The sequence below is a fragment of the Podarcis cretensis genome, assembly GCF_951804945.1.
Source record: "Podarcis cretensis genome assembly, chromosome: 17".
NCBI classification, from domain to species: Eukaryota; Metazoa; Chordata; class Lepidosauria; order Squamata; family Lacertidae; genus Podarcis; species Podarcis cretensis.
Genome location: NC_137187.1, coordinates 39971298 through 39994886, shown reverse-complemented (window position 1 = coordinate 39994886; position 23589 = coordinate 39971298). Strand labels below are relative to the sequence as shown.

The 23589-nt window shown below is 48.5% G+C and overlaps 2 protein-coding genes and 1 long non-coding RNA gene across 4 annotated transcripts in view; 2 read left to right on the top strand and 1 right to left on the bottom strand.

The window, feature by feature from the left end:
* The window catches only part of PDZD4 (PDZ domain containing 4), a 32902-nt gene extending 24985 nt beyond the window's left edge, over positions 1 to 7917 (top strand). For both annotated transcript variants that reach the window (XM_079958705.1, XM_079958704.1), the window contains exons 5-8: positions 1537 to 1599; positions 1693 to 1794; positions 4071 to 4181; positions 6183 to 7917. In XM_079958705.1, coding sequence (XP_079814831.1) covers positions 1537 to 1599; positions 1693 to 1794; positions 4071 to 4181; positions 6183 to 7517 — 1611 coding nt within the window. In that variant the 3' untranslated portion in view covers positions 7518 to 7917. The remainder of the gene's footprint in view (positions 1 to 1536; positions 1600 to 1692; positions 1795 to 4070; positions 4182 to 6182) is intronic.
* Positions 7918 to 10602: 2685 nt separating this feature from the next.
* Positions 10603 to 15882, bottom strand: SSR4 (signal sequence receptor subunit 4). Its single transcript, XM_079958845.1, has 6 exons — positions 15715 to 15882; positions 13308 to 13426; positions 12764 to 12838; positions 12107 to 12196; positions 11524 to 11589; positions 10603 to 10735 (listed from the first exon to the last, which is right to left on the bottom strand). Exons 1-6 carry the CDS (start codon positions 15791 to 15793, stop codon positions 10631 to 10633), a joined length of 534 nt encoding a protein of 177 aa, XP_079814971.1. The 5' UTR covers positions 15794 to 15882; the 3' UTR covers positions 10603 to 10630.
* A 129-nt stretch (positions 15883 to 16011) lies between these two features.
* On the top strand, positions 16012 to 23324 carry LOC307206040. Its single transcript, XR_013834226.1, has 3 exons — positions 16012 to 16229; positions 17320 to 17519; positions 22783 to 23324. It is a non-coding gene; the product is annotated as an uncharacterized lncRNA (long non-coding RNA).
* The last annotated feature ends 265 nt before the right edge of the window (positions 23325 to 23589 follow it).

Here is a 23589-nt window from a genome sequence, read left to right as displayed (position 1 = left end):
GGGGGGGGAAACTGAATCCCAGAAGCCAGAACAGCAAGAGGGATCTGGCTTCTGGGATAGCCTCTTGCTGTTCTGGCTTCTGGGATAGCTGCTCACAGCCTCTCCCAGGCAGCGGGATGAAGGCTCCCCCTGCCCAGGAGAGGCTGCGCAAGGATCCCGCTTGCTGTTCTGGCTTCTGGTTTAGCCGCGCGCAGCCTCTCCCGGGCAACGGGAGGAAGGCTCCCCCAAGAGCCGCACTCCCTTTAAAGAGCGCGCGGAGCATGTGTGCGGCTCTTGGGGGCTTTTCCCTGAGGAAAAGCCCCCAAGAGCCACACACACACTCCACACGGCTCTTTAAAGGGAGCGCTGAGCAGAGCCTCCCACCTGCATTCGCTCCATAAGATGCACACACATTTCCCCTTACTTTTTAGGAGGGGAGAAGTGCGTCTTATAGAGTGAAAAATACGGTAACAGCCATGCATGTTCATTGCATTCATACAATCAGCATTGCCTCTACTTTGCCCCCAAAGTCAAGATTCCAGCAGCATGCTTTTGAATATAACCAGGAGTGCTACCACGCCACCACATAGTATGATCTTAAATTACTACAAACCACTGGCCCTAGTAAGTGTGGTGTTAGCTGCATATGCCCAAGGAACATTAGGGGCTACTGTGTGGGGAGTATCCCAGGGGGCATCTTTGGTACTCTGGGCTCAAAGCACAGCTGAATTTATAGCTATTGTGAAAAGAGTTGGAGGCAGGGAAAACAGAATGCACCAAGTTATCACCACAGAAAGCCAGAGGTAGACTGTGCCATCTGACATCTTAGCTGAAGATGTCAACTTAAGACATTTTCATCAACTGCTCCCTAAAGCTATCAGTGCATCCTGGCAAGGAGCTCTTCAGTAATTAATGGAACTGTTTCTCCTATCTGTTGGTGCAGTTGTGAATAATTTTTTTAGGCAGGCATGGAATTTGCAAGACACTTGACTCTAAATCGTTTAGGTATTGCATTTTTATTCTAGCACCCATCCATTCCTCTACCCTCTGTTTACCCTCACAACAATCCTAGCTGGTGATTGGGCTGAGAGAGGGTATGACTGGCTCAAGACCACCCAATGAGTGTCGTGGAACACTGAGGGATTTGAACAAGTGTATCCTTGCTATACCAGTGTGCAGCTGGCAAGGCAGCCCTTTAGAAAAGAGCAACTTCTGGAGATCAACTAGCATTAGATAGAGAGTTAATTTCCATACTGTTCCATATCCTATGCTGCATTTCCTAGTGCTGTGGTACACACTCAGGAGAAACAGGCCTTATGCACGTACTTCTTCCAGGTCTTAAGATGTAAGAGAGCAAAGCAGAATCAAGTTCAAGCTCGCGTCTAAGGGAAGGGATTTTAGGTCTGGTGTGTGCTACAGTTATGATGATGGACAGGGGTCCTGGGTTCCCTGTTCAGCATTCAAAGATTAGTAGGTTCTTAGCAGGCTGGAATAGAAACTAGGAAGCAGCATACTTAAGTTCACCTCCTGACGCTCATTTAATTTTTCTTACGCCAGGTAAATCCTAACAGCATTGCTGCCAAGGATGGGCGAATCCGGGAAGGAGATCGCATAATCCAGGTGAATCCTGTGGGCGACTGTGGTGGGTGTTAAGAAGTATAATTTAATGCACAAATTTAAACTTGCCCTTCTATACATTTCCTCCAATCCTAGATAAATGGCATGGAGGTACAAAACCGGGAAGAGGCTGTAGCAATTCTCACCCAGGAGGAACGGACAAATATTTCTCTGCTGCTGGCTAGGCCTGAGACTGAGGTGAGAGGTCTTTAGATGCATGACAAAGCAGAAGGTGAATGGAGTAGGGCCAAAGCTCAGTAGCAGAGCACAAGGCGTGCATGCAGAAGGCACCACGTTTAATCTCTGGCATGTTCACGTAGGGCAAGGAGAGACTGGGGCAAGTTATCTGAGTCTGTGTAAGGCAACCTCCTCTGGTCCCAGAGTCAGAGGATGGGGAGATAGGCTGCTGGATCAAACCTCAGCTGTTGAAACCTGTCACGTAAGAAAGAAACTTGCAGCTGTTTAATGTGTTTCAGGGAACAGGTGCATTTGAGTGTCTCTCTGCTTGCTTGTTATGGAGCTGCATGGAAGTAGGCTGTCTCCTGCCAATGTCCCTTGCAGTCCAGGGCGCGGAGAGAGAGGCTCAAAGGGACTGGCATATTTATTGTTTGCCTTGTCTGACGCTGAGAAGGAGTGTGAGCTGCTGGTGAGCCTTGCCTACTCTTATTTAGGGGTGCTTGTGAAATCCTCCCTATCTGAATTTCTCACTCTTGATTTTAAAATTATGAATAAGCTGCCCTTGTTTCCAGAGCAGCAGTGATGCATTAGCAACCCATTCTTCTCTTTTTAACACACACACACACTATATCTGGACTTGGGTCATATGCCTGTATGTCCACAATTGGCTGCAGTTTTAGTTGCTTTCTCCCTTTTACAACTGCACATTGGTTTTAAATCACAGCACAAAATAATCCTTGTGCAATCAAATCAGGATTCATTTTTGTACTGATTTATATTAATAGTGTTTTTAGGTGCTGGTCCATGTTGGCAATTCTGTGGAGAAATGCATTGAAAACTCTGGCAAACTGATCATGTGCCAATTCCAAACATAATTTTATAATTAAAAAAAAATTAAAGCAGAAAGCAAGTAGGCAGATCCAAACTAAGGACAGAGGCAACCCAGGTAATAATATTGGAATATATATATTGGGAGCTGCTGCTCTCCTCTAGCAGGCAAAAGTGGATGGCTACAGAATAATCAAGCCATGTCTGATTTCAAACAGTCGGTGCTTCGGCTGTCAGCCAGGACAGGGATGGATTGACATTTATGCAGCAGCAGCAGCTCCTCCTCAGCAAGTCCGTTTCCATAAGCCCCCCAAGCCCCTGCCCTGGTGAAAGAAGGTGGGCTCCCTTTATATCTCATTTAGTTTGTATTACTCAAGCCTATATTTAAAACTTCAAACTGAGGATGGAGCAACATGTTGCAAGGCAAACACGTAGGATCCTGAACCTTGTTTGTTAGCCTTGTGAATTAGTGGGTGAAGGATAATTTCAGCAGCCACTCTTTCCTCCTGCCCATTCCCCCCCTAGGCATTTTGGGTGGTATCCAACTGCCATGTCCCATCAGGGCAAGGATTTCTGCTTCTACAACCCTCCCAACCCCTGTGCACACCCCTCCCAAAATCTGTTCCAAAGGGTTGGGGGAACTCCTAGAACAGATTTTGGGGGGCTTGAGGGAAGAAGGGGATCATTTCCCACAGTGCAAGCAGAAATCCTTGTGCCGATGAAATGAGGCACTTGCCATTACATTTAATTCCACCCTTCATTTATCCTTCATTTATATTTTTATCAAGTCTTTCCACCAGGGATGGACTTTGGTCATCTTTGGTGTTATGGCACCCTGAATTTGGCAGTCCCAGATCACTCTTCTCAGTTAGGGAACTTCTTAATTTATACGATCTGAAGAAAAAACAGAGTATATCTTCTCAGTTTTGTGTCCCCTTGGCTCAGCGCCCTGTGGGACGGAACCGCCCGCACCACCCTAAATCTGGTGTTGCTTCCACCAAGTTGCTCACAGCAAGATATGTATATGGCTCTTTCCCCCCACCCACCTCCATTTTGCAATTGCAACAACTCTGGATGGTAGGTTAGGCTGAGAGCCAGGGGCTGGCCCAAGGATTTGAATGTGGATCTCATTGATTCCAGAGTTACCCAAAAAGCACACGCTTTGTAAAACGCATTTGATTTCACTCTCTTACTGACATATTGCACTTGTTTTGGAAAGAAAAAGTTCATGGTGTGTGAATTTGATGCAAGGACACTTGGTTGGGGCTCATTGAAGCCAGGCCAGGGATAGGGAACCTGGGGCCCTCCATAGGTTGCTGGCCTACATCTCCCATCATCCCTGACCATTGGCCCTGCTGGCTGGGGCTGATGGGTGTTCAACAACATCTGGAGGGCAACCAAGTCTCCAGCCCTGGGCGAGGCAGTGGAATTCCCAGCCATGTTCACTGTTGTTCTCTTCACCCTTCCAGTTGTCCAAGCGTTGGAAGGACAGTGACCGTGAGGATTTCCTGGATGACTTCGGCTCTGAACACGAAGCCGGAACAAAGCCCCGGCGGCTCCTTTCTCCACCAGACCAGCAGGTGTGTGGTCTAGAAGGGGAAGTGGCGGGTAGTCAGCAGTTTGCTCTGAAAAGCAGTTGGGGTGGAGAACCAAGAGTTCTCTCCTGGGCAACTTTCTGGGGACCAGAGGCAAAAGCAGATGGAGCAACGGATGAGACTTTCATCTTTGTAGAGAAGGCTAAACTCCAAACCCATGAAAGCCAGAGGTTTCTATACATCCCCCACAAAACTCCCCAACCTCCATCCAGGCAGGCAAGAGGCATCATCACCCCTCAAAGAGATTTTCCAGCCTGGAAAAGGCACTAAAGGAGGGTTCAGAGCAGGGCCAGAGAGGAGGGCATCCCAGGGAGAGGGGTGTGGCCTGAGGAGCGTCCCAAGGGGAGAATAGAGAGGAGGCCTGGGGACCAGATTTAGCTTCTAAGCATGCAGTTCCCCTCCCCCACACTAGGATATTGTATGTGTTGCAGGATTTTGAGACACAAGAAGCAGCAAAGGGTTAACTCTGGGGTACATTGTATTACCTGATAGGGAGTGACTTAGGGTGGGATCAAGTACAGATAGAATGTCTAGAAAAGAAATTCAGCATGTGCATTAAAGCTCACTTTCAACCGATGGGGAAGCTGCTCTAGGCAGAGTCAGACCTTTGGTCCACCTAGTTCACGATTGTGATGGGGAAGCTGCCCGCCAGACACAAAGCACACCATATCCCATGGAGCTACAGCCCTGACTACTGCAAATCCCAGCTGACTCAACCTGGAATGGTCATGGGGGTGCTTAGATTGGCTGCCAAACTTTCATTTCAAAGGTTTGCAATATGACGCGACGCCTTTGCTTCCACTTGGCAGGAAGGTAGAAGCCTGTACTTTCACTTGGTTTGGTAGTCTCCCTGCTCCCGTCTCTGAGCAGCAACAGATCTCTCAGTTTCATAGAATCATAGAGTTGGAAGAGACCACAAGGGCCATCGAGTCCAACCCCCTGCCAAGCAGGAAACACCATCAGAGCACTCCTGACATATGGTTGTCAAGCCTCTGCTTAAAGACCTCCAAAGAAGGAGACTCCACCACACTCCTTGGCAGCAAATTCCACTGTCAAACAGCTCTTACTGTCAGGAAGTTCTTCCTAATGTTTAGGTGGAATCTTCTTTCTTGTAGTTTGGAGCCATTGCTCCATGTCCGCTTCTCTGGAGCAGCAGAAAACAACCTTTCTCCCTCCTCTATGTGACATCCTTTTATATATTTGAACATGGCTATCATATCACCCCTTAACCTCCTCTTCTCCAGGCTAAACATGCCCAGCTCCCTTAGCCGTTCCTCATAAGGCATCGTTTCCAGGCCTTTGACCATTTTGGTTGCCCTCCTCTGGACACATTCCAGTTTGTCAGTGTCCTTCTTGAACTGTGGTGCCCAGAACTGGACACAGTACTCCAGGTGAGGTCTGACCAGAGCAGAATACAGTGGCACTATTGCTTCCCTTGATCTAGATGCTATACTCCTATTGATGCAGCCCAGAATTGCACTGGCTTTTTTAGCTGTTTATTATTATTATTTTTTAGCTGTTTGGTTTTTTTTAGTTTATTATGTACTTGAGTTACTCGCTTCCATTTTTCTATGTCTCAGCTTACGCATTACTGCATAGGTCTACCTGCATGTTGCTGGATGAACTGCAGTAGACTAGCAACAATTTCTAACTCCAGGTTGTTTAGCAATGACTTCAATGAAAGGCTGCCCTGTCCCTGACTCACAGACACTTGATTAGGTTAGGATCCCTGCTGTGTTGCAACTTATACAGTGGCCACCCCAGTGTATAATAGGGTGTATTAGAGTGCAGGAGGGAATGGGTTTCACACACATACCCCTCAGGCAGCATTTCATCCTTGCACCTGTAGAAGCTTCCTTGCCAATCAGGGGTCTGTCTATGAGTCACACAAAGGTGTCATGTAGGAAATTGTGAGCCAGAAACCTGGCATAAGGTGGTGTTCATGCTTTTTTCTCTGAATGGTCCCCTCTCCTTCCTTCTCCATAGAATGAACCCTTACAAGAAAAGCCTCCTGGAGACCCGGCCACTCCTCTGACCAACAGCCAGGAGCTGGACAGTGGTGTTGGCCGCACTGATGAAAGCACTCGCAACGAGGAGAGCTCTGAACATGACCTCCTGGGAGACGAAGCACCTAGTGTTGCCAACACCCCGGGAACCCTGCGCAAATTTGGGCCTAGCCTGCAGCCCCGCGACTTCCACTACAGCATGGACTCTCTGCTGGCAGGGGAGCCACCTAGCGCCGTGGGCACCGACATGATGCCGGGGCTTACTGACGAAGAGTACGAGCGCTACCGCGAGCTGCTGGAGCTAAAGTGCCACCTGGAGAATGGCAACGAGCCGGGCCTGGTGAGCGCTGCACTGGACGTCAACCGCAACGAGGTGGCCCTCCTGGAGGAGGAGCTCCGCCACCTGGAGTTCAAGTGCCGCAACATCCTGCGAGCCCAGAAGATGCAGCAGCTGCGCGAGCGCTGCATGAAGGCCTGGCTGCTAGAGGAGGAAGGGCTGTATACCTTGGAAGGTGAACCGAAGAAACACGAGTTGTCCGACATCACCGAGCTGCCAGAACGCTCCGATAAGGACAGCACCAGTGCCTACAACACCGGGGAGAGTTGCCGAAGCACCCCCTTGCTGGAGAGCCCCCTGCGCCGCCTGGCAGAGCCCCCCAACCTCAACCGGACTGCTCCGCCTTCGCCGCCCCAGCCCAAATTCCGGCGTGAAGAGCGGGTGCGGCGCAGCCCCAAGGCAGGCGGGGAAGGCAGCCCGTACCTGGGGCGGCGGCAGCGGGAGGAGCCCCCCGCTCCTATCAGCCCAATGAGCTTAGCCAGCATATGCAAGGACTCTCTAGGGGCCAAAGGAGAGCCCCGCATGGAGTGGAAAGTGAAGGTGCGCAGCGATGGCACGCGCTACGTGGCCAAGAGGCCAGTGAGGGACCGGCTGCTCAAAGCCAGGGCCATGAAGATCCGCGAGGAGCGCAGTGGCATGACGACGGACGACGACGCCGTCAGCGAGATGAAGATGGGGCGGTACTGGAGCAAGGAGGAGCGGAAGCAGCACCTGATCCGCGCCCGGGAGCAGCGGAAGCGCCGCGAGTTCATGATGCAGAGCCGGCTGGACTGCTTGAGGGAGCGAGAAGGCAGCGAAGCCCGGGGAGTGTCTGGCGAGGTCAACATCCTGGCCCTGAGTCACCGCAAAACCATGAAGAAACGGAGCCGGCGCATCCTGGACAACTGGATAACCATCCAGGAGATGCTGGCGCATGGCACTCGCTCAGCAGACGGGCGCAGGGTTTACAACCCACTGCTGTCTGTCACCACGGTTTGAGCGCATTGGGAGGAGCAACAGAAGGAGTTGCGGTGATGTTCTCCTTCCCTCCGGCTTTGCTGGAGAAAGATGACTAGATGGGCCAATCCTTTCCTCTGTTATCAGGAAGCTTGCTCTTTGAACACACCAAGGAATCGTTCGCCGTTTGCTGCCGGAGCCCCGTTGGGCTCTTTGAACCAAATTTCGAGGGGACAGGAAGCCCAGAGTCCCTTGCAGCCTTAAGAACCAGAGGGCAAGAGGGGCCACAGCCCCGATCCTGCATCCACCAGGAGCTTGCTGTAGAGAGGTCTGTCCCCATCCCGATGCACAGATTACCTGTATGGAAGGTGATTGTGCAGGGAAGCTCACTCACCTGACCCTTCCTGAGAGCTTTTGCCAGCTTATCCCCAGCACATCACATTTGGAAGCACAAGGAGTCAGATGTGTTCCTCTCTGTGCAGTATGCGGAGCACAAGGAAAGTGAGGAGGCTCACCCTGTCCGTACTGGCCAAGGCCAATGAAGGCACTCCTCACCCCCTCCCCTTGGGATATTGTGACATCTTTCTTTCCTCTTTTTCTTTCTCTCTCTCTTTTCTCTTTTGTGGTCGTGGATCTTAATTCCTTTTTCATTTCTCTATTTAAATGGAAGCGTGGGCCCTGGCGGCTCATCCCACAAGCAACTGACAGTCCTCTTCCTGCATTTTCTGTCACCTGCTTACCCCGCCCCACCTGCCCCATGGATAGGGGCTCTAGCTTAGTGGGGGGAGGGGGGAGAGACTGTGGAGCAGAGAGCTTGTGGTAAAACCCTGTATCCAAGGCTGAACTTGCATTGTTACAATAAAAAGAAAACTTTTTACTCATTGCAAAAAACCGTAAAAAACCGTTTCACGGGGGCTTTATTTTTGAAGCTTAGTGGTATAGAACACCAGAAAACAGCAAATCCTTTCACACCGTAGCACAATCCTACAAAACACCCCCACCCACCCCTCACTTAAGGAGTAACATGCTGGCAGATACTGAAAATGGAGTTGCTTTGGGAAGAGCACTGCAGAGCAGCTGAGCACAAGCAAAAACCCTCTCCAAATCCTGGTGGCACCCCACAACCAAGAGCTTGCAAGCGTCCCTTCCTGCAGTCCCTCAGGCTGCAATCCTGCAAGAACTTACCTGGGAACATGTTCTATTGAAGCTAATGGGGCTTCTGAGGAAACATGCAACTTATTTGCACAGTAAATAAATATTTATTATTCTAAACACCTCTGATAAGATTTAACAGAGCAGCCACGTTTTACATGCATGAAGCCCTGGGCTTCATCAAAGGGATCTCAAGCAGCAGAGCTGGGAAGGGTTCTACCCCGAGACCTTGCAGAGCTAGTCAGAGGAGCAGTGAAGAAGCCCACAGGGAGATGGACTAATTGCTGCTTAGTGTATAAAGTAACTTAAACTAACATTTGACTCATTTTTAACACGACAATCCAGTTAGTGCATATCACAGTGAAAAGGCTTGAAGCTGTTTTAGAACATGAACACAATTGTGAGATCAGATATGGCCTTGTGGCAAGAACCAGACAGAAGGAACACAGTGAGCACTCATTCCCAATATAGGTTCTTTCCCTTTTTAAAAAAGTGTAACTCTTCTATGCTATCACTGCGTAGTCTTATGGACAATATCTGTATTGAAAAATTGATTTATGGATTTTTACTTCCTTACCCTTTTGATGAACCCCTGAATATATGTATATTTTTGCATGGGCATAAATCCCTGCATGCACTGCTCTAACAAAACTACAAGCCCCCCAAGTTCCTTAGGGAAATTCGTAACATTTAGGTTGGTATAGTACATGAAGTTTATATCACACACCTCAGTGAAGGGAGTGGCAGCCGCAGCCAGAGGATGTTTGTTTTACATTGGGTCCATACCTACTCTTGGTTCAATTAAGCAGCGGGTTCTAGATGGAACATTCCCTCCCTACCCTCCCACACATATTTATTTTCTTTAGCTTTTGAATTTAGCAATCAAATGTTTAGGAAACTTTTAGTTACCCCCACTTCAAACAATATTTAATGTGAACTTGCATCGCATTCAACTAATTTTACATTTCATATCATTGTAGCGGACTTCTACAATGGGCTTAGATTGCCTAGAGAGGACTCAAAAAACCCTCATGAATTCTAACAAAGGCAAGACTCCCACTTCTTTTACCCTAGCTACGTCAAAACAAAGCAGCACTCAAAGTCAGTCCCCAAGTGTCTAGGAAGGGGCCAAGACATTGGATGGTTAACAATGTTAACTCATCATGTCAAGCAGGTCAGAGATGCGGGCAACCACCTGGAGAAAAAACTCAGGAAGGCAGGGAAGGCCAAGCTAGTCTCAAGCAGAGATGATATAGCACAAGCCAGATAGCTTTGCTTGCTCAAGGAAATGGCAAATGAGGACCTCTCCATAACCAGCAAGATTCACTGCCTTTCTAGGATCACAGTAGGATATTCAAGAGAGATACTCCCTGCAGCCCCTTTGTGGCAAGCTTTCCCTTACTAATCCGGCATTAGCACAACTTTAGAGCAATGGTGTAATCCCAGCAGCACTGCACTGGCTCACACCAGGAGCCGCTGTCATTAGGCGGATAAGGAGCTGTGGTGCGAATATTGCTGCTTAACAGGATTAAGGCAAAGAAAAGGAGACCAAACCTCAGGGGTGGGGTGGCAGCTGCCATTACAGCACATCCACACCACAGAGCCAGCCACTGCTTAGAAGACTGTGCTGCAAAAATGGGTTCAGGTTCAGTCTAGGAGGTGGATTCATGAGAGGTGCTTGTTCCTTTAAGTATCCTAGCATCCTCAAAAGGCTACTTTTAGGAACAAGAAAAGGAGGGAAGAAGCCCAGTAGGAGCAAACATTTCCTGCCTGAATCCTAACTGGTTATCCTGAGCTGCACTACTGGTCCTTGCATTCTTCTTATCCCCCACTCCCTGCAAGAGCCCCAATAGCTGATTATTGGCATGCCAGAGGGGGAGCTGCACTGTGTGATGAGGCTCTTGGTGGAGCCCAGTGTAAAGAAATCCTCACCCACCACCGGAAAGGACAAGGGCAAACACACACACACAGCAAGTTTGGCATGAAAGTTTTATTGAAACAGATTACGCTTGGATGTTGCTCTTGGCACTGAAAGCCATGTAATACACAAGGAGACCAATGAAAGCTGCCAGCACCTCAGTGGAGACCCACGGTCCGCTCCAGGCACCCTTATTGATTGGGGCAAGGGAGAGGAGGAGAAAAGAGAACAGAAAACATGTAAGTCACAGAGCTAGGCATACAGAGAGGCATCAGGAACGTTGTAGCTCAATCTTTTTGGTATCCCCGCTTTTGGCCTGCTGTGCACTTCCAGGGAAGATCACAGAATAGCAGCGCCAAGGATAAGGAGCCTTGAAAGACTTAAAAGATTATTGGCCATGAAGGCAGATGGTTTCTACAGAGGGCAGGGATTTGCATTCAAGGTTTAACCCTGGCTCAGGTGTAGAAATAATCTCAACAGTCAAGCAACAAATTGGGGATCAGGCCTCAAAATGAGGAGACATTTTCAGCCAGTGCCCAAAGTGCAAATCACAGCCACCCCAACCAAATTGAAAGGGACATAAAAAGCCTCCTTCTGGACCATCCCTTTATGCCCAATAGCTTATTGCAGGTTTTCCTCCACCAGCACTTGCTGACCTCTCCATCCAACCCAAAAATCAAAGTACAGAGAATATCCTCTGCCTTGTGCACAGATGACCCATGCTCAACAGTCCCGTTTTGGTGGGGCCAAGGTATCTGCTTCTGCCTTGTGGCAAGGGGCCCAAATCTGGACTCTTGGGTAATGTTCCATGGTGCCCATTATAGAATAGACCCACAAACTACCATCCTCATTACAGCACTGAAAGATCTAGCATCGCTGTAAAAGACATTCCACCTTGTCTTGGGCACTGGTCACCCCTGGAAGCAGCCCCTTTCCCCAGAGAGGAGCAGGCTGCCCAACTCCTCTTCCTTTACTCACTCGGTGATCCACATTGACCGAAAAGAGGGGTTTGATCTCAGAGACATCCTCATTGTTGCGCTGAGCCTGGGGGGGGGGGGGCGGGAGACATAGAATTGGGATATCGTGAGTTTACATACAGTTAGACAGGGCTCCTTGTGGGATAAATTTTCTCTCCACAGATCTGGTATCACTCTCCTACAAGGAATAGCTCTGCAGGGAAATGTCCAGTGGAGACCAGGAGGACTAACATATTAAGATTTGAAATATTTTCTTTTCTTTTTTAAGTACTGGGGCTCAGGTTGCCATGGGATCCTTGCCATCCACCATTAAAGGAAGGCTCACTCTTTCGAGTTCCAAGTGTGTGCAGACAGGCTTCAGTTGCTCAGTGGTAAGTGAGACACTGCGTGCTTCTCAAAATGGGTATAAATGGGAGGCAGAGTAAGGACAACAAATGTCAGAAGACATGGAGTAAGAGCTGTGAGACTAAGGCCAAGAGTACCAGCAAGAGCTTTCTTTCCTTATGGTACTAGCAAGGTCATGTCACCTACAGCCTGTGTAATTAGCTAATCCATCCCCTTCCCCCACCAGGGGGCAACCTCACCTTGCGCAAGATGCTATAGGACTCCTCATCAAAGAACTTCACCTCGTAGGTGCCAGAGCGAGCCAGCTTATGCTCCATGCTCCAAGAGACCTGCCAAAGAAAGGGATGGGTAATCAGTGCTGAGTGAGGATGGACCCTCCCCCTGATCAGAGGGGAACACAGATGGGCACGCACACAAAAGATGCTTGCGCACATGTGCCACCCGCTTCAGTAGCCAGGGCTACTACAAGCCAGACTGGCCAATGGTTCGGAGTAGCAGCTTGCTTTAGCATGGAGTACACTATGGAGTGATCTGGATGTTATACAAGTCTGATGAATCTGGCTTATTTTTACTTGATTCACTGTTTTTGTCTACGTTTTCAAGTAGTGAAAATGAACATTAAAAAATGCTTAAACAAGCTGGAAGAAATATCCAGGATTCTGGATTTTAACAATGCATCACACGTTGCAGAGAAGCCTGAAGGGAGCACATTCTCTACACACGATGTATTAAAAATGCCCATTCTCAAAATATTCCCAGCAGTTAATGTCAGTTAAGCTTGCCCCATCCAGAAGATATATAACTGAGCCAGAATTTAAACTCAAATCTGAGACTGTTCTTCCCAGAGTGTTACTAGCATTTTGCTGTCTCTACCAGAAATCACTGCTTGTTCTTACCTGATAGCGGCCAACATCCTGACCCCGAGTAACAGGAAACTGCTTGCCATTGACATCTGCATAGAGAGCAACATTCTACAGAGAGAGAGAGAGAGAGTAGGCTGAATATCAAATCAAAGGGAATCACAGCATGCCCTACTGAAAGCTCAAGGACAATGGGAAAGGCAAATCTTTCTAGGTCAAATGCCAACATCCCCTCCAAGTTATAGGGGTTGTAGGGTCTTTGGTAAAGATTCCAGAGAGCCCCTGGATGCACCCTTTTTGTCCCTTTCCCAAAATGTACATGTGCCACCCACATCAGTGGCTGGCACTACAGCAAGCCAGGCCAGCCAATGGTTCGGGGAGGCAAGTTAATGTAGCATGGGGTACACTATGGAAAGCCCATGGATTGGGACCCACCATAAATCCAAATCCATGCAGATACTTGGGATCCGCTCGTTGCAAAACGGGAAACCCTAGCCCCTAGATTTAAGGCCCGTTATCAAATCTACAAGGTGGCACTTTATTTTTAGAAATGAAATAAGCCAAGTATTCCAGCACTCACTTGTGCTCCGTTCTTACAGGTGAGGGAGATTTCAACAACAAAGACAGTCTCTGAAGAGATTACAGCATCTGAGGTAGTGTAGTAGGATGGGGAGATGACTGGGTCTGTACAGGTTTCAGCTGATAGGAAAGAGAAAATGGCTTATGAATCAACACATTATGAACCTGAAAAAGGACAAGCAAGCATCTGAGGCCATTCATAGAGGATGGTCTACATGCAATGTTCCTACGGAGCTCAAGATGTCAGAATGCACCTTAAGGAATTGCTGAAACCACCTACTGCTACCAACTGATTAATGAAAGGATCCTGTTGAGAGAACTGGATCTAAGGCTCAAGTAGTAAAGAAAACACACACCCTACTAGTTAAAAAAAATAACAACATTCAAAAGTTAGTAATAATCACAAGCTACTCGCATTCGTGACAAGATAGGCATGTGTGTCCATGCACATACCCATAAATCTATGAAATATTTATAAAACTGTGCCATTTGTGAATTGCTACATCTCAATGTGGTGGGACCCCAACTGTGGAACTCCCATCTTAGGGAGACTCAGCTTATCAGCTTCCTCAAAATTGCTAGACAGCTGGTCTTTTCAGAGGGTGTTTGTAATGTTGGCTCACAATCTGAGCTAGATTTAACTACAGAACATTGATATTAGTATGCGCTGGTTGATTATGATTCATATTTTTGTTTTATCATTTTCTGCAAATTGCATTGCCAACTGCTTCAACAGCATTGGCTAGAAATTGGTCAAAACATTAAGAAAGGTCAGATAAAATAAAGTTTCTAGATGTGTCAAATATTAATCCAAACCCCATCAATAAAAGCTAGTAAGTTTTAACTTGGCTGTTACCAGTTTATGTACGGTTTATGTACCTGGCCTTTACCGGTTCATGTACTGCCTCATTATACACATGCACACTGGTAAAACTGCACATTATAAAGGTACAAGTAGGAGCTGCAATGAAGTGTTCAAGATGCATACATTATGTTCCCCTGAAGCACCATTTTAAGAAAGTCATTAAGTATCCCTGTATATTTTCTCTTCTCCCTTCTCCTTTACGTTCTGTGCAAGATCTAGCCCCAAGAAAGAGCTCTGTGAAAACACAAATGATTGCTTGCTGCTTTCTAACTTGACATTAAGCTCCTGCTGTTGTTTGGATGAACTGCTCCAGGAATACTTCATTAACATCTTCCAGGATGACGGAAAAATCCAAAGTTAACACAATATATTTTACTGAAACAAATAGGGAAGGCTGTAAAGAAGTGAGCAAGCTTTAGTGTTTGTCAACACTTTTCATCAGGCCAGAGCTTAAGCAGTGAGAACAAAGGAGGGGAGCGGATGGGAAATGTCATACAGGCCTATGGTAAAAAAAGCCACTATGAAACAGAGGCACTACAGGCAGAGTTAGGCCCAACTGCATGATTCCAAAGACGACCCTCTGAATTAGACTTAACTTCCAAATAAGACCAATAACGATTCAGCTACACTTTGTGAAAAACAACAATCCCCGACCCTGAGCCTTGGCATGTGGCTGTGAGGTGTTTCTACTCATAGAATCCTAGAAATGTAGAGTTGGAAGGGGGACCTGAGGGTCATCTAGTCCAACCCTCTGCAATGCAGCAATCTCCACTAAATGACCATCCAACCTCTGCTTAACAACTTCCAAGGAAGGAGAGTCCACCGCCTTCAGACCCTTCTCTGCCTGAGACCCTGGTGTGCAGCTGCCAGTCAACAGGGGGCTAGGTGGCAAAATCCTTTGACTACCTTCCTATGTTCCTAAGAAAACCCCTGGAATGGGTCAGCTCACGAAGTCTGTCCAGGGCGGCCATGCCTGGCGCGCAGGTGGTGCCACGTGGGGAGCCTTGAGATACCGAGGGGGAAGTGGGGAGGTTACGCCAGGCTTCCTCAACCTCGGCCCTCCAGATGTTTCTGGCCTACGACTCCCATGATCCCTAGCTAGCAGGCCCAGTGGTCAGGGATGATGGGAATTGTAGTCCCAAAGACACCTGGAGGCCCGATGTTGCGGAAGCCTGGTTTACACGGTGCGCTAGACAAGCAGCACGAACAGCTCGGTCACCCGCCCCTTGGGCCCGCACAGCGACCCGCGAGGTGGGCGAGCTTCCCGGGGCCAAGACACGTGTCCCCAACATTTCGCACACGCGTCTCTTCCCCCTACCCGACGACGCCCACAGAACCCGAGAACTGCGGAGCTGGAAGGGACCCCAGGGTCATCTAGCCCACCCCTGCGAGGCAGGAACCTCTTTGTCGGGGGGGGGGGGGGCTCGAACCCACAGCCCTGGGGGGGGGCGAGTCTCAGGCTCTGCCAGCCGAGCCATCCCAGGCCCCCGGGAAGCCGGAGGAAGGGCCGGCCCGCCCTCGCAGCCGCGGAAGGTGACCGTACCTCGCGCCCCGCTCAGCACCAGCAGCGCCGCCGCCGCCGCCGCAGCCAGACGAAGCAGCCTCAGCCCGGCGCCCGCCATCGCCGACCAGCGAGACGCGACGAGGAGAAGGAGCGGCCCGCCTCCCGCGCGGGGGATGCTGGGGCCGAGGGCCCCCACAGCCAATCCGCTGCTCCGTCGCCGAGTGACGCGAGGCGGCCGAAGGGAAAGAGACGTGGCCTTTCCTTGGAAGGTTCCTTAAAATGGCCGCCCGCGACTTTTGTCGAGCCGGAAACCGAGTGGCGGCCTCCCAACTGCGCATGCGTGGATGGGTGATAACGCATCTTGTCATACAGCCTCTCTTGTCCAGGATATTCCCTCCTTCGCGCCGAACTTCCTTCGGCCAATAACTCAGGCGGAAGCATCTGATTGGACGTCGCTTCTGCGGTCAGACGTTTTCTGTCATTGGTCATCCTTGGCTGTCTGGCCCTGCCCATTGGACAAAGGAGACGATTGGGCGGGATGTATATGTATGAGGGTAAGCCAATCAGATCCACATTATGATAAGCAGTGGGATGAAAGTTGTGTAACTGTGCCTAATAGGTCAAGGCGGGCGGTCACAGTTTTATAGGCTGGCCGATGCAGACTCTCTCTCTCTCTCTCTCTCTCTGCTCTGATACGGAGGGGGGGGCATGTCTTCTTCACCTTCTTCTTCGCTACAATATATCCATTTATTTTCAATTGTCAATGTCAAAAGGGACTAAAATCTATAAAATTCATAGAAACTCAACGTGCCAATTTGCTCAAGTTCTCTAGGACTCCATGACACCTCCCCTGTCCTCCATAATCCCTCAAGCAAGGTGTTAAGACCCTAATCCTGTCAAATCACTCTGCCCAGCCTTTCCTCCAGGCAATGCCAGGTGACAGACTATGCGTACATGGACCATTGTCTTCTCATCACTGGTACTCAGGATGTGCTTATCTGCGCATATCTCCAGCTCTGCATATTCCCCCTCCCTCCTCCATATGTTAATCCTGTGTAACCCAACCTCTTCTTGATGTAATCATGATGTAACTGGGATGTATTTTGCACTGTATTCTGGGACATGGAGGGAAGTTTCAAAAGTTCATGTCACCCCTTTCTCACTGTTCAATCTCGCCTTGAACCTGCTGCGCAATAAACTTGGATCTTCTGCAGCTTGCTCCTGTCTCCGGCTGAGCTCATTTTCCTCCGCAGGGACCCGCGGACTTAGTCTGACGAGCTGGGTGGCAGAGCAGCCTCGCACCCAGATTTTACCGTAACAGCTCTCTCATTGGTGCAGCACAGGGGGGTGGATTTGGCCCTGTGGTTCCCAGTTGCTGATCCCAAGGTTCTTGGGTTCAGACTTCCATTGGCCCCAACAGTCAGGAACAGTGGGTGTTCTATTTATTCCAACAGCATCTGTGCCCAAGACCTGAATCTCACTGGAGTGGCAAACCTGTGCCGGAGCTGAAATGCTCTCCTCGTTCCTGGCCTTTGCCCGTTCTTGTCGGGGCTGATGGGAGTTGGAGTTGTTTTCTGCAAAGAGATGCACTCCTAAGTTAAAAGTGTGTGTTTCTACAGGAATATTTGCACTTCCTATACACAGTTTCTCATGCAGGAAGTGTGTGGTCTATATGAAGTAAAAGATGGAGCCTAATCGTAACAGTAAAGCGCCTAAAAGAGACACATTGAAACTGCAGACGGGGTTTTGACTGAGTCAGTGACCACAAATCACATGTGGAAATCAGGAGGCACATACATATTATGCCTGGTGGAGAGAAATAATTTGTAACCAGCTTAAGGAAGGTAAGTCTGAAACAAAAACCATATTTTCTCCATCTCCCCAATTTGATGAGAGGCCTCCAGCAATTTGAGAAGCATAAGTGCCACAGGAGTTTAAATTTCCATTCTCCCAGGAGCAAAAACAATAGCAGGGAAGATACAGCAGGGCACTGAACTAAATGCTATTTAGCATACCAATATTTATCCGATGAAAATAGGGACATCCCACTCCGTAATGATAATTTCACTATTTATACCCCACACATCTGATTGGGTTGCCCCAGCACTCTTGGGCAGCTTCCAACATATATAAAAACATAATAAAACATTAAACATTTAAAGCACTTCCTTATACAGGATTGCCTTCAGACGGCTCGGGGATAACTCCATACTCTCCAATGAAAATAGGGACATCCTAAGCAAAAGTGGGACATTCTGGGATCAAATCATAAACCGGGATGGCTTCTCTAAATCAGGGACATCCCTGGAGAATAGGGACACTTGGAGGGTCTGAATTAGTGAATGCTATCATAGAAACATCATCCAGTTATTTGGGAGTGAACTTATATAGACAAACCTTATTAATGCTGAGGTACATACCAACCAACAATCCATTTCTGGCTTTACTTTACGAAGCCATCTAATTTTACCCACAAGGAGTGTTGCAGGGCAGGTGCCAGTAATGGGAGCCCTGACATCTTTTTTTCTGGTGGAGTTTCTCTCTCTCAACAGCTGCCAGAAAAACAGAAGTTCCACAGGTGGAGCTTTCAGCAGCATTGAGAGGCAATGAGGAGAAAATATTGTGGTGCGACCACAAGCGCCCCAAGTCTCCCAAGTTCTTGTTTCGTGTTAAGAAGGAACCTGGATCTAGAAGAATGTGATATGCACCTACTTGCATTGGAGAGAATTGGGCTATCATCCCCGCCCCACCTGTTCTGCCTTTATTCCTGAAATAAGAATATTGAGGAGTCCCTTCAAAGGGTTCAGTTTCTTAAGGAAGACTGGACCTTTGGAGAGAGCATACCTCTTAAGGCTCAAACCGGTCAGGAAGTGAACAGCGACCAGACCAGGATATTGCTGTAATCTGATTCACGCCATCTCCTGCCCTACGGAGGGTTATAGAGTCAATTGCCTCTTCAGAATGGGATCTGACCCCACTTCAGAATGGGATCTGACCCCAAGGGTTCAAACCAGGGTGTCTGGTGCTCTACCATCACCAGCACCTAAGGATAAAGTTCCTTCAGCCCTCCAACCCAATGTTCTGTGCACACCGACATGCCAGACTTTGTGCAGCTGATACTTTCCTGATCATTGTTTCTTCTCATAACCACAATCCAAAGATCCCCCAATCAGGGATAGCCAATGTGGTGCTCTCCAAGTGTTGCTTCCACCATCCTTAGACAGCATGGCTTGTGGTCAGGGATGATGGGAGTTGTAGTCCTGCAACATCCAGCGGGGATCACGTTGGCTACACCTGATGCAGATGCAAACATTTGCTTCAACTTGAAGAAAGTGATATATGCAGTTCCTTGCTATTGCCACCAGGTGTCTCTCAGAAACTGAATAAAGTGGATAGGATGGGTCTGGAAATGGGCTGGTCCAGATGTATTGGGACCCAAGATAAAACATCCACTACAATGAACAGTGTGACGCGACAGTTAAAAAAGCCAATGCAATTCTAGGCTGCATCAATAGGAGTATAGCATCTAGATCAAGGGAAGTAATAGTGCCACTGTATTCTGCTCTGGTCAGACCTCACCTGGAGTACTGTGTCCAGTTCTGGGCACCACAGTTCAAGAAGGACACTGACAAACCGGAATGTGTCCAGAGGAGGGCAACCAAAATGGTCAAAGGCCTGGAAACGATGCCTTATGAGGAACGGCTAAGGGAGCTGGGCATGTTTAGCCTGGAGAAGAGGAGGTTAAGGGGTGATATGATAGCCATGTTCAAATATATAAAAGGATGTCACATAGAGGAGGGAGAAAGGTTGCTTTCTGCTGCTCCAGAGAAGCGGACACGGAGCAATGGATCCAAACTACAAGAAAGAAGATTCCACCTAAACATTAGGAAGAACTTCCTGACAGTAAGAGCTGTTTGACAGTGGAATTTGCTGCCAAGGAGTGTGGTGGAGTCTCCTTCTTTGGAGGTCTTTAAGCAGAGGCTTGACAACCATATGTCAGGAGTGCTCTGATGGTGTTTCCTGCTTGGCAGGGGGTTGGACTCGATGGCCCTTGTGGTCTCTTCCAACTATGATTCTATGATTCTATGAAGGAGCAGGCATTGTTCTTGCACAACTCCTGTTCATCTCTGTGGGGATTCAGCTATGGATTTGTGCTCCATGGGTCAGACGGGTCTGTCCATTGTGTTAGTGACACCCAAACTCTAATGCCTGAGGCTCCAGCTGCACCCCTTAGTCAGGCTGCTAAAATAGTGAGGAACTGGGCTGCTAGTTAGAACTGAGGACCTGCTATGGCTGACTGCTGTTCATTGGGACTGGTAGGGTGGGAGGCAGGGAGCCCAACAGTAGGTGGCGCCAGAGAACCCACAACTGGCAGAGACAACTCCTTCTAGTCCCCCCCCCCCATCCTTCATCCTGCGGAGTGTGCAAGGAGCAATGCTGGGACTAAGGAGGGGAAACCTGGCAGGAAGTGCCACCCCCTGGAGAGGCTGGGAGTGGGAAGGGAGGGCAGGTGGGGGTTGATTGAGGTTGTTGGGGCAGTGCCCCATTCGCCTAACAGATCAGCCTCTGCTAGAGCCTGTGTTTACAGAATTACTGGGAGTGGGAAATGATGGTGGGGGTAGGGCATTAACGCAGGTGGCGCTGTGGGTTAAACCACAGAGCCTAGGACTTGCCGATCAGAAGGTTGGCAGTTCGAATCCCCGCAATGGGGTGAGCTCCCGTTGCTCGGCCCCTGCTCCTGCCAACCTAGCAGTTTGAAAGCACGTCAAAGTGCAAGTAGATAAATAGGTACCGCTCCGGTGGGAAGGTAAACGGTGTTTCCATGCGCTGCTCTGGTTTGCCAGAAGCGGCTTAGTCCTGCTGACCATATGACCCGGAAGCTGTACACCGGCTCCCTTGGCCAGTAAAGCGAGATGAGTGCCGCAACCCCAGAGTCGGCCACGACTGGACCTAATGGTCAGGGGTCCCTTTACCTTTACCTAGGGTAGGCAAGCCAGTTGCTGGGTCTCATGCTGCATAAGCACCAAACATTTAAAGCACATCTCCCCACTAAGAAGAATCCCAGGACTCGGTCCAGGACTCTGTGAAGGATGCATAATGGTGGCATGGCAGCTAGTAAAAGTGCTGTTATTGTCACCAGAGCCACAGAGGGGCTAACCAAGTTAGTTGCTCCAGGTGAAGCCCCCAGAGGGTGCCACTGAGGCTCTCAGCTTGTGTGTGAACGCAAATGCACATGGGAGGGTGCCAAACTGGGTCGTTGACCCGGGTGGAATGAAGCCTTGTTTTGCCCCTGACTGTCACAACAACAACACCCCTTAAGAAAAAAAGAGAAAGGAACTGTGTGCAAAAAGTAAAGGAACAGCGCCACGGCCACTGCTAATGACAAGTCCTACACCTGAGAAAATGTGGGAGGATTTCTCTGTCTCCTGGAGAATTAAGTAAAATCTACCCCACCCCACCCCCAAAAAAGTTCTCTGCCCACAACTGGGATTGAGAAATTTGAGAGACCCTTGGCCACAGCTCCATTTAGAAGTCTTCCTGTTAACGGAAAAATCCGAGGGCTCCCTTGGACAAAAACAAAGACACCAACCAGGATAACTTGGAGCAAAACAGCAGCCTGTAGGCTTGGCCTTTATTGATTTGTTGCAACAGGGTGCTCCCCTCACTTGCAGGAGAGAGGAAGGACCCAGAAAAATGGTGTGCAAGGTCTTATAAAGACTTTTGAAATTGCCACCCTGTAGATCAAGACCACCCCCAGAAACATCATACATACATCACAGAAAGGAGGGGTTGAGGGAGGGGTTGTGGTGGTAACCTGAGTGTCCTGTCACCTGGCTGGTTCCCCCTTTTCCTCTCCCCATGAGTACTTTCCAGGTGACAGAGGGGAGTTTGCAGTTTCCTGCCCCCAGAGGGAAGAGCTGGTTATTGTCCTTTGTTCCAGTCTGTGCTGAATCCACTCCCATATGCAAGCTCTTTGTGACCTTGATGGTCTTCTGTCTAGGACCATCAGGGTTGGCATAGCAACTGGGCAGGACTCCTGTGTATGTACTGGTATGCTCAAGGATTATGGCTGCCCTGTATCAAACCTTCCCCATTTTGTAGTCCTTCCTTCATGGAGTAAAATAAAAGTGGAACAGTGCAAATCCGATGTATGGTTGAGTTTCTATGAATTTATAACAGAAGCGCAGCGTATGTAGTGTGTGAATGTGAGTGTGTGTGAAGTTTGTACAAACTAAATGATTGGGGGGGGGGTTTCCTGCTACATTCCCAACCATACAATCAAAAACCAGAAGATGCAAGGAAAAGTACCCTTTTATTATTTAAAAAGAAAAAACCCCATACAGCAGACTGGCACAGGACATGTTGTTAGGTGCCAACTAATCTCTGTGTTAATTATTCTCGACTAGGCGTCCTGAATCCTGTTTTGGTGCCCAGTTCTTTGTTCAGAGTCCCATCTTCCCAGAATAGGTCTCCTTTTCCTTAATCCTTTAATTCAACACATTTATGAGAAGGGGAATAAATCACAGCCTTCTTTTCGCTCCTGAAAATGGACTTTTATGGCTTTTGACGGGGTTGGGTTTCTGCTGCCCTTAGATGGCGAGGAGCGATTGCCATTAACCCTTGCCTTGCAGGGGTGAGAGAGGTTGTGGCGGGTGGGGAGGGTCCTTTGTGACTGGGCGGAAACTCCCCAAAGCCCAGCAGCGCAGGCTAAGGGCATCTGAAGGAATGTGGCTTCTCAGGGTTTGTCAGGAGGAGACTGAAGGATGTTTTCTTTTCTGCACATTTCGAAGCACAAACTGGTTGTGGTTTGCTTTGGTTTCTATATATATATTTAAATGCTTTTAGAACCCCATCTGCATTTCTGTTTTATCTTAAAAGTCTTCTGGTGTGGTGGAGGAGAATGGATACTACGAGTCAGGGTTTTAGGAATTTTTGAAAACCAAGAGCTTTGTAACTTGCATGCAAGTTTTGCCTTTCCTTGTTCAGATCCTTTTTAAGAAAAAATATTTTGTAGGCTTTTGAAGCTTAGACACCAGAGTTTTGGTTTTAGGAATTAAACAACAATAACTACGTAACTTTCATGCAGTTTTGTCTTTCCTTCCTCAGATTCTTTAAGAAAAATGCTCTTTAGCCTATAATGGTTTAGAGCCCACTGATAATGTCTTGCAGCACAAACCCACCTGTGTCTACTGAGAAGTAAGTCCTATTGAATTCAGTGGGCTTACTCCCAGGCAAGTAGGGTTATGATTGCCGTTGTCTCATGGCTCCTTGTAACTTGTGGTACAACAGTCTACATGTCTGTCAGTCTGGAGAAGGAAGAATGTGGCTCTGACCTGCTTTCCAAGGAATTGGCTTCTTTAAACAGAGCATTGTTCTTCTGCAGGGGACATCGCCTCTTTTGCTGGGAATGAACGGCAACCATTTCATCCTGACATCACAGGGGAAGAGGAGCAGAGTGTTACTTGATCCAGAGCCAGGAGATCATGCTTTTGAATCAGATCTCTCAGGTCTGAGCTCAGCTTCTAGTTTAGCCATGGACTCATTGGGTATGCTCAAGTATTTAAGTCTCTGTTATCCATCTGTAAAATGGGCATTGCCTGTGGATGTTGGGCACAATGAGATCACCTACATAAATGTGCTTGCTCCTCTATCAGCATGTGCAGACCATCTTTTGAACCTAACCTTTAACCTTTTGCTCTCCGCTAAACCTGGAGAGCTTATATACCAACACTGAACTCTGAACCAACCCTGAGTTTGCTGACTGTGGATCCTAACGTAACCAGAACAGCACCCTCTGCACAGAGGGAGGTGTCAGTGGGTTTGGGAGAACCCCAAAGGTTTGTGGAAGTGCAAACAATTATTTTGTTAGAAATCTCTAAGGGGTGGTGAAGCCAATCCAGCGCTCGTGCTACG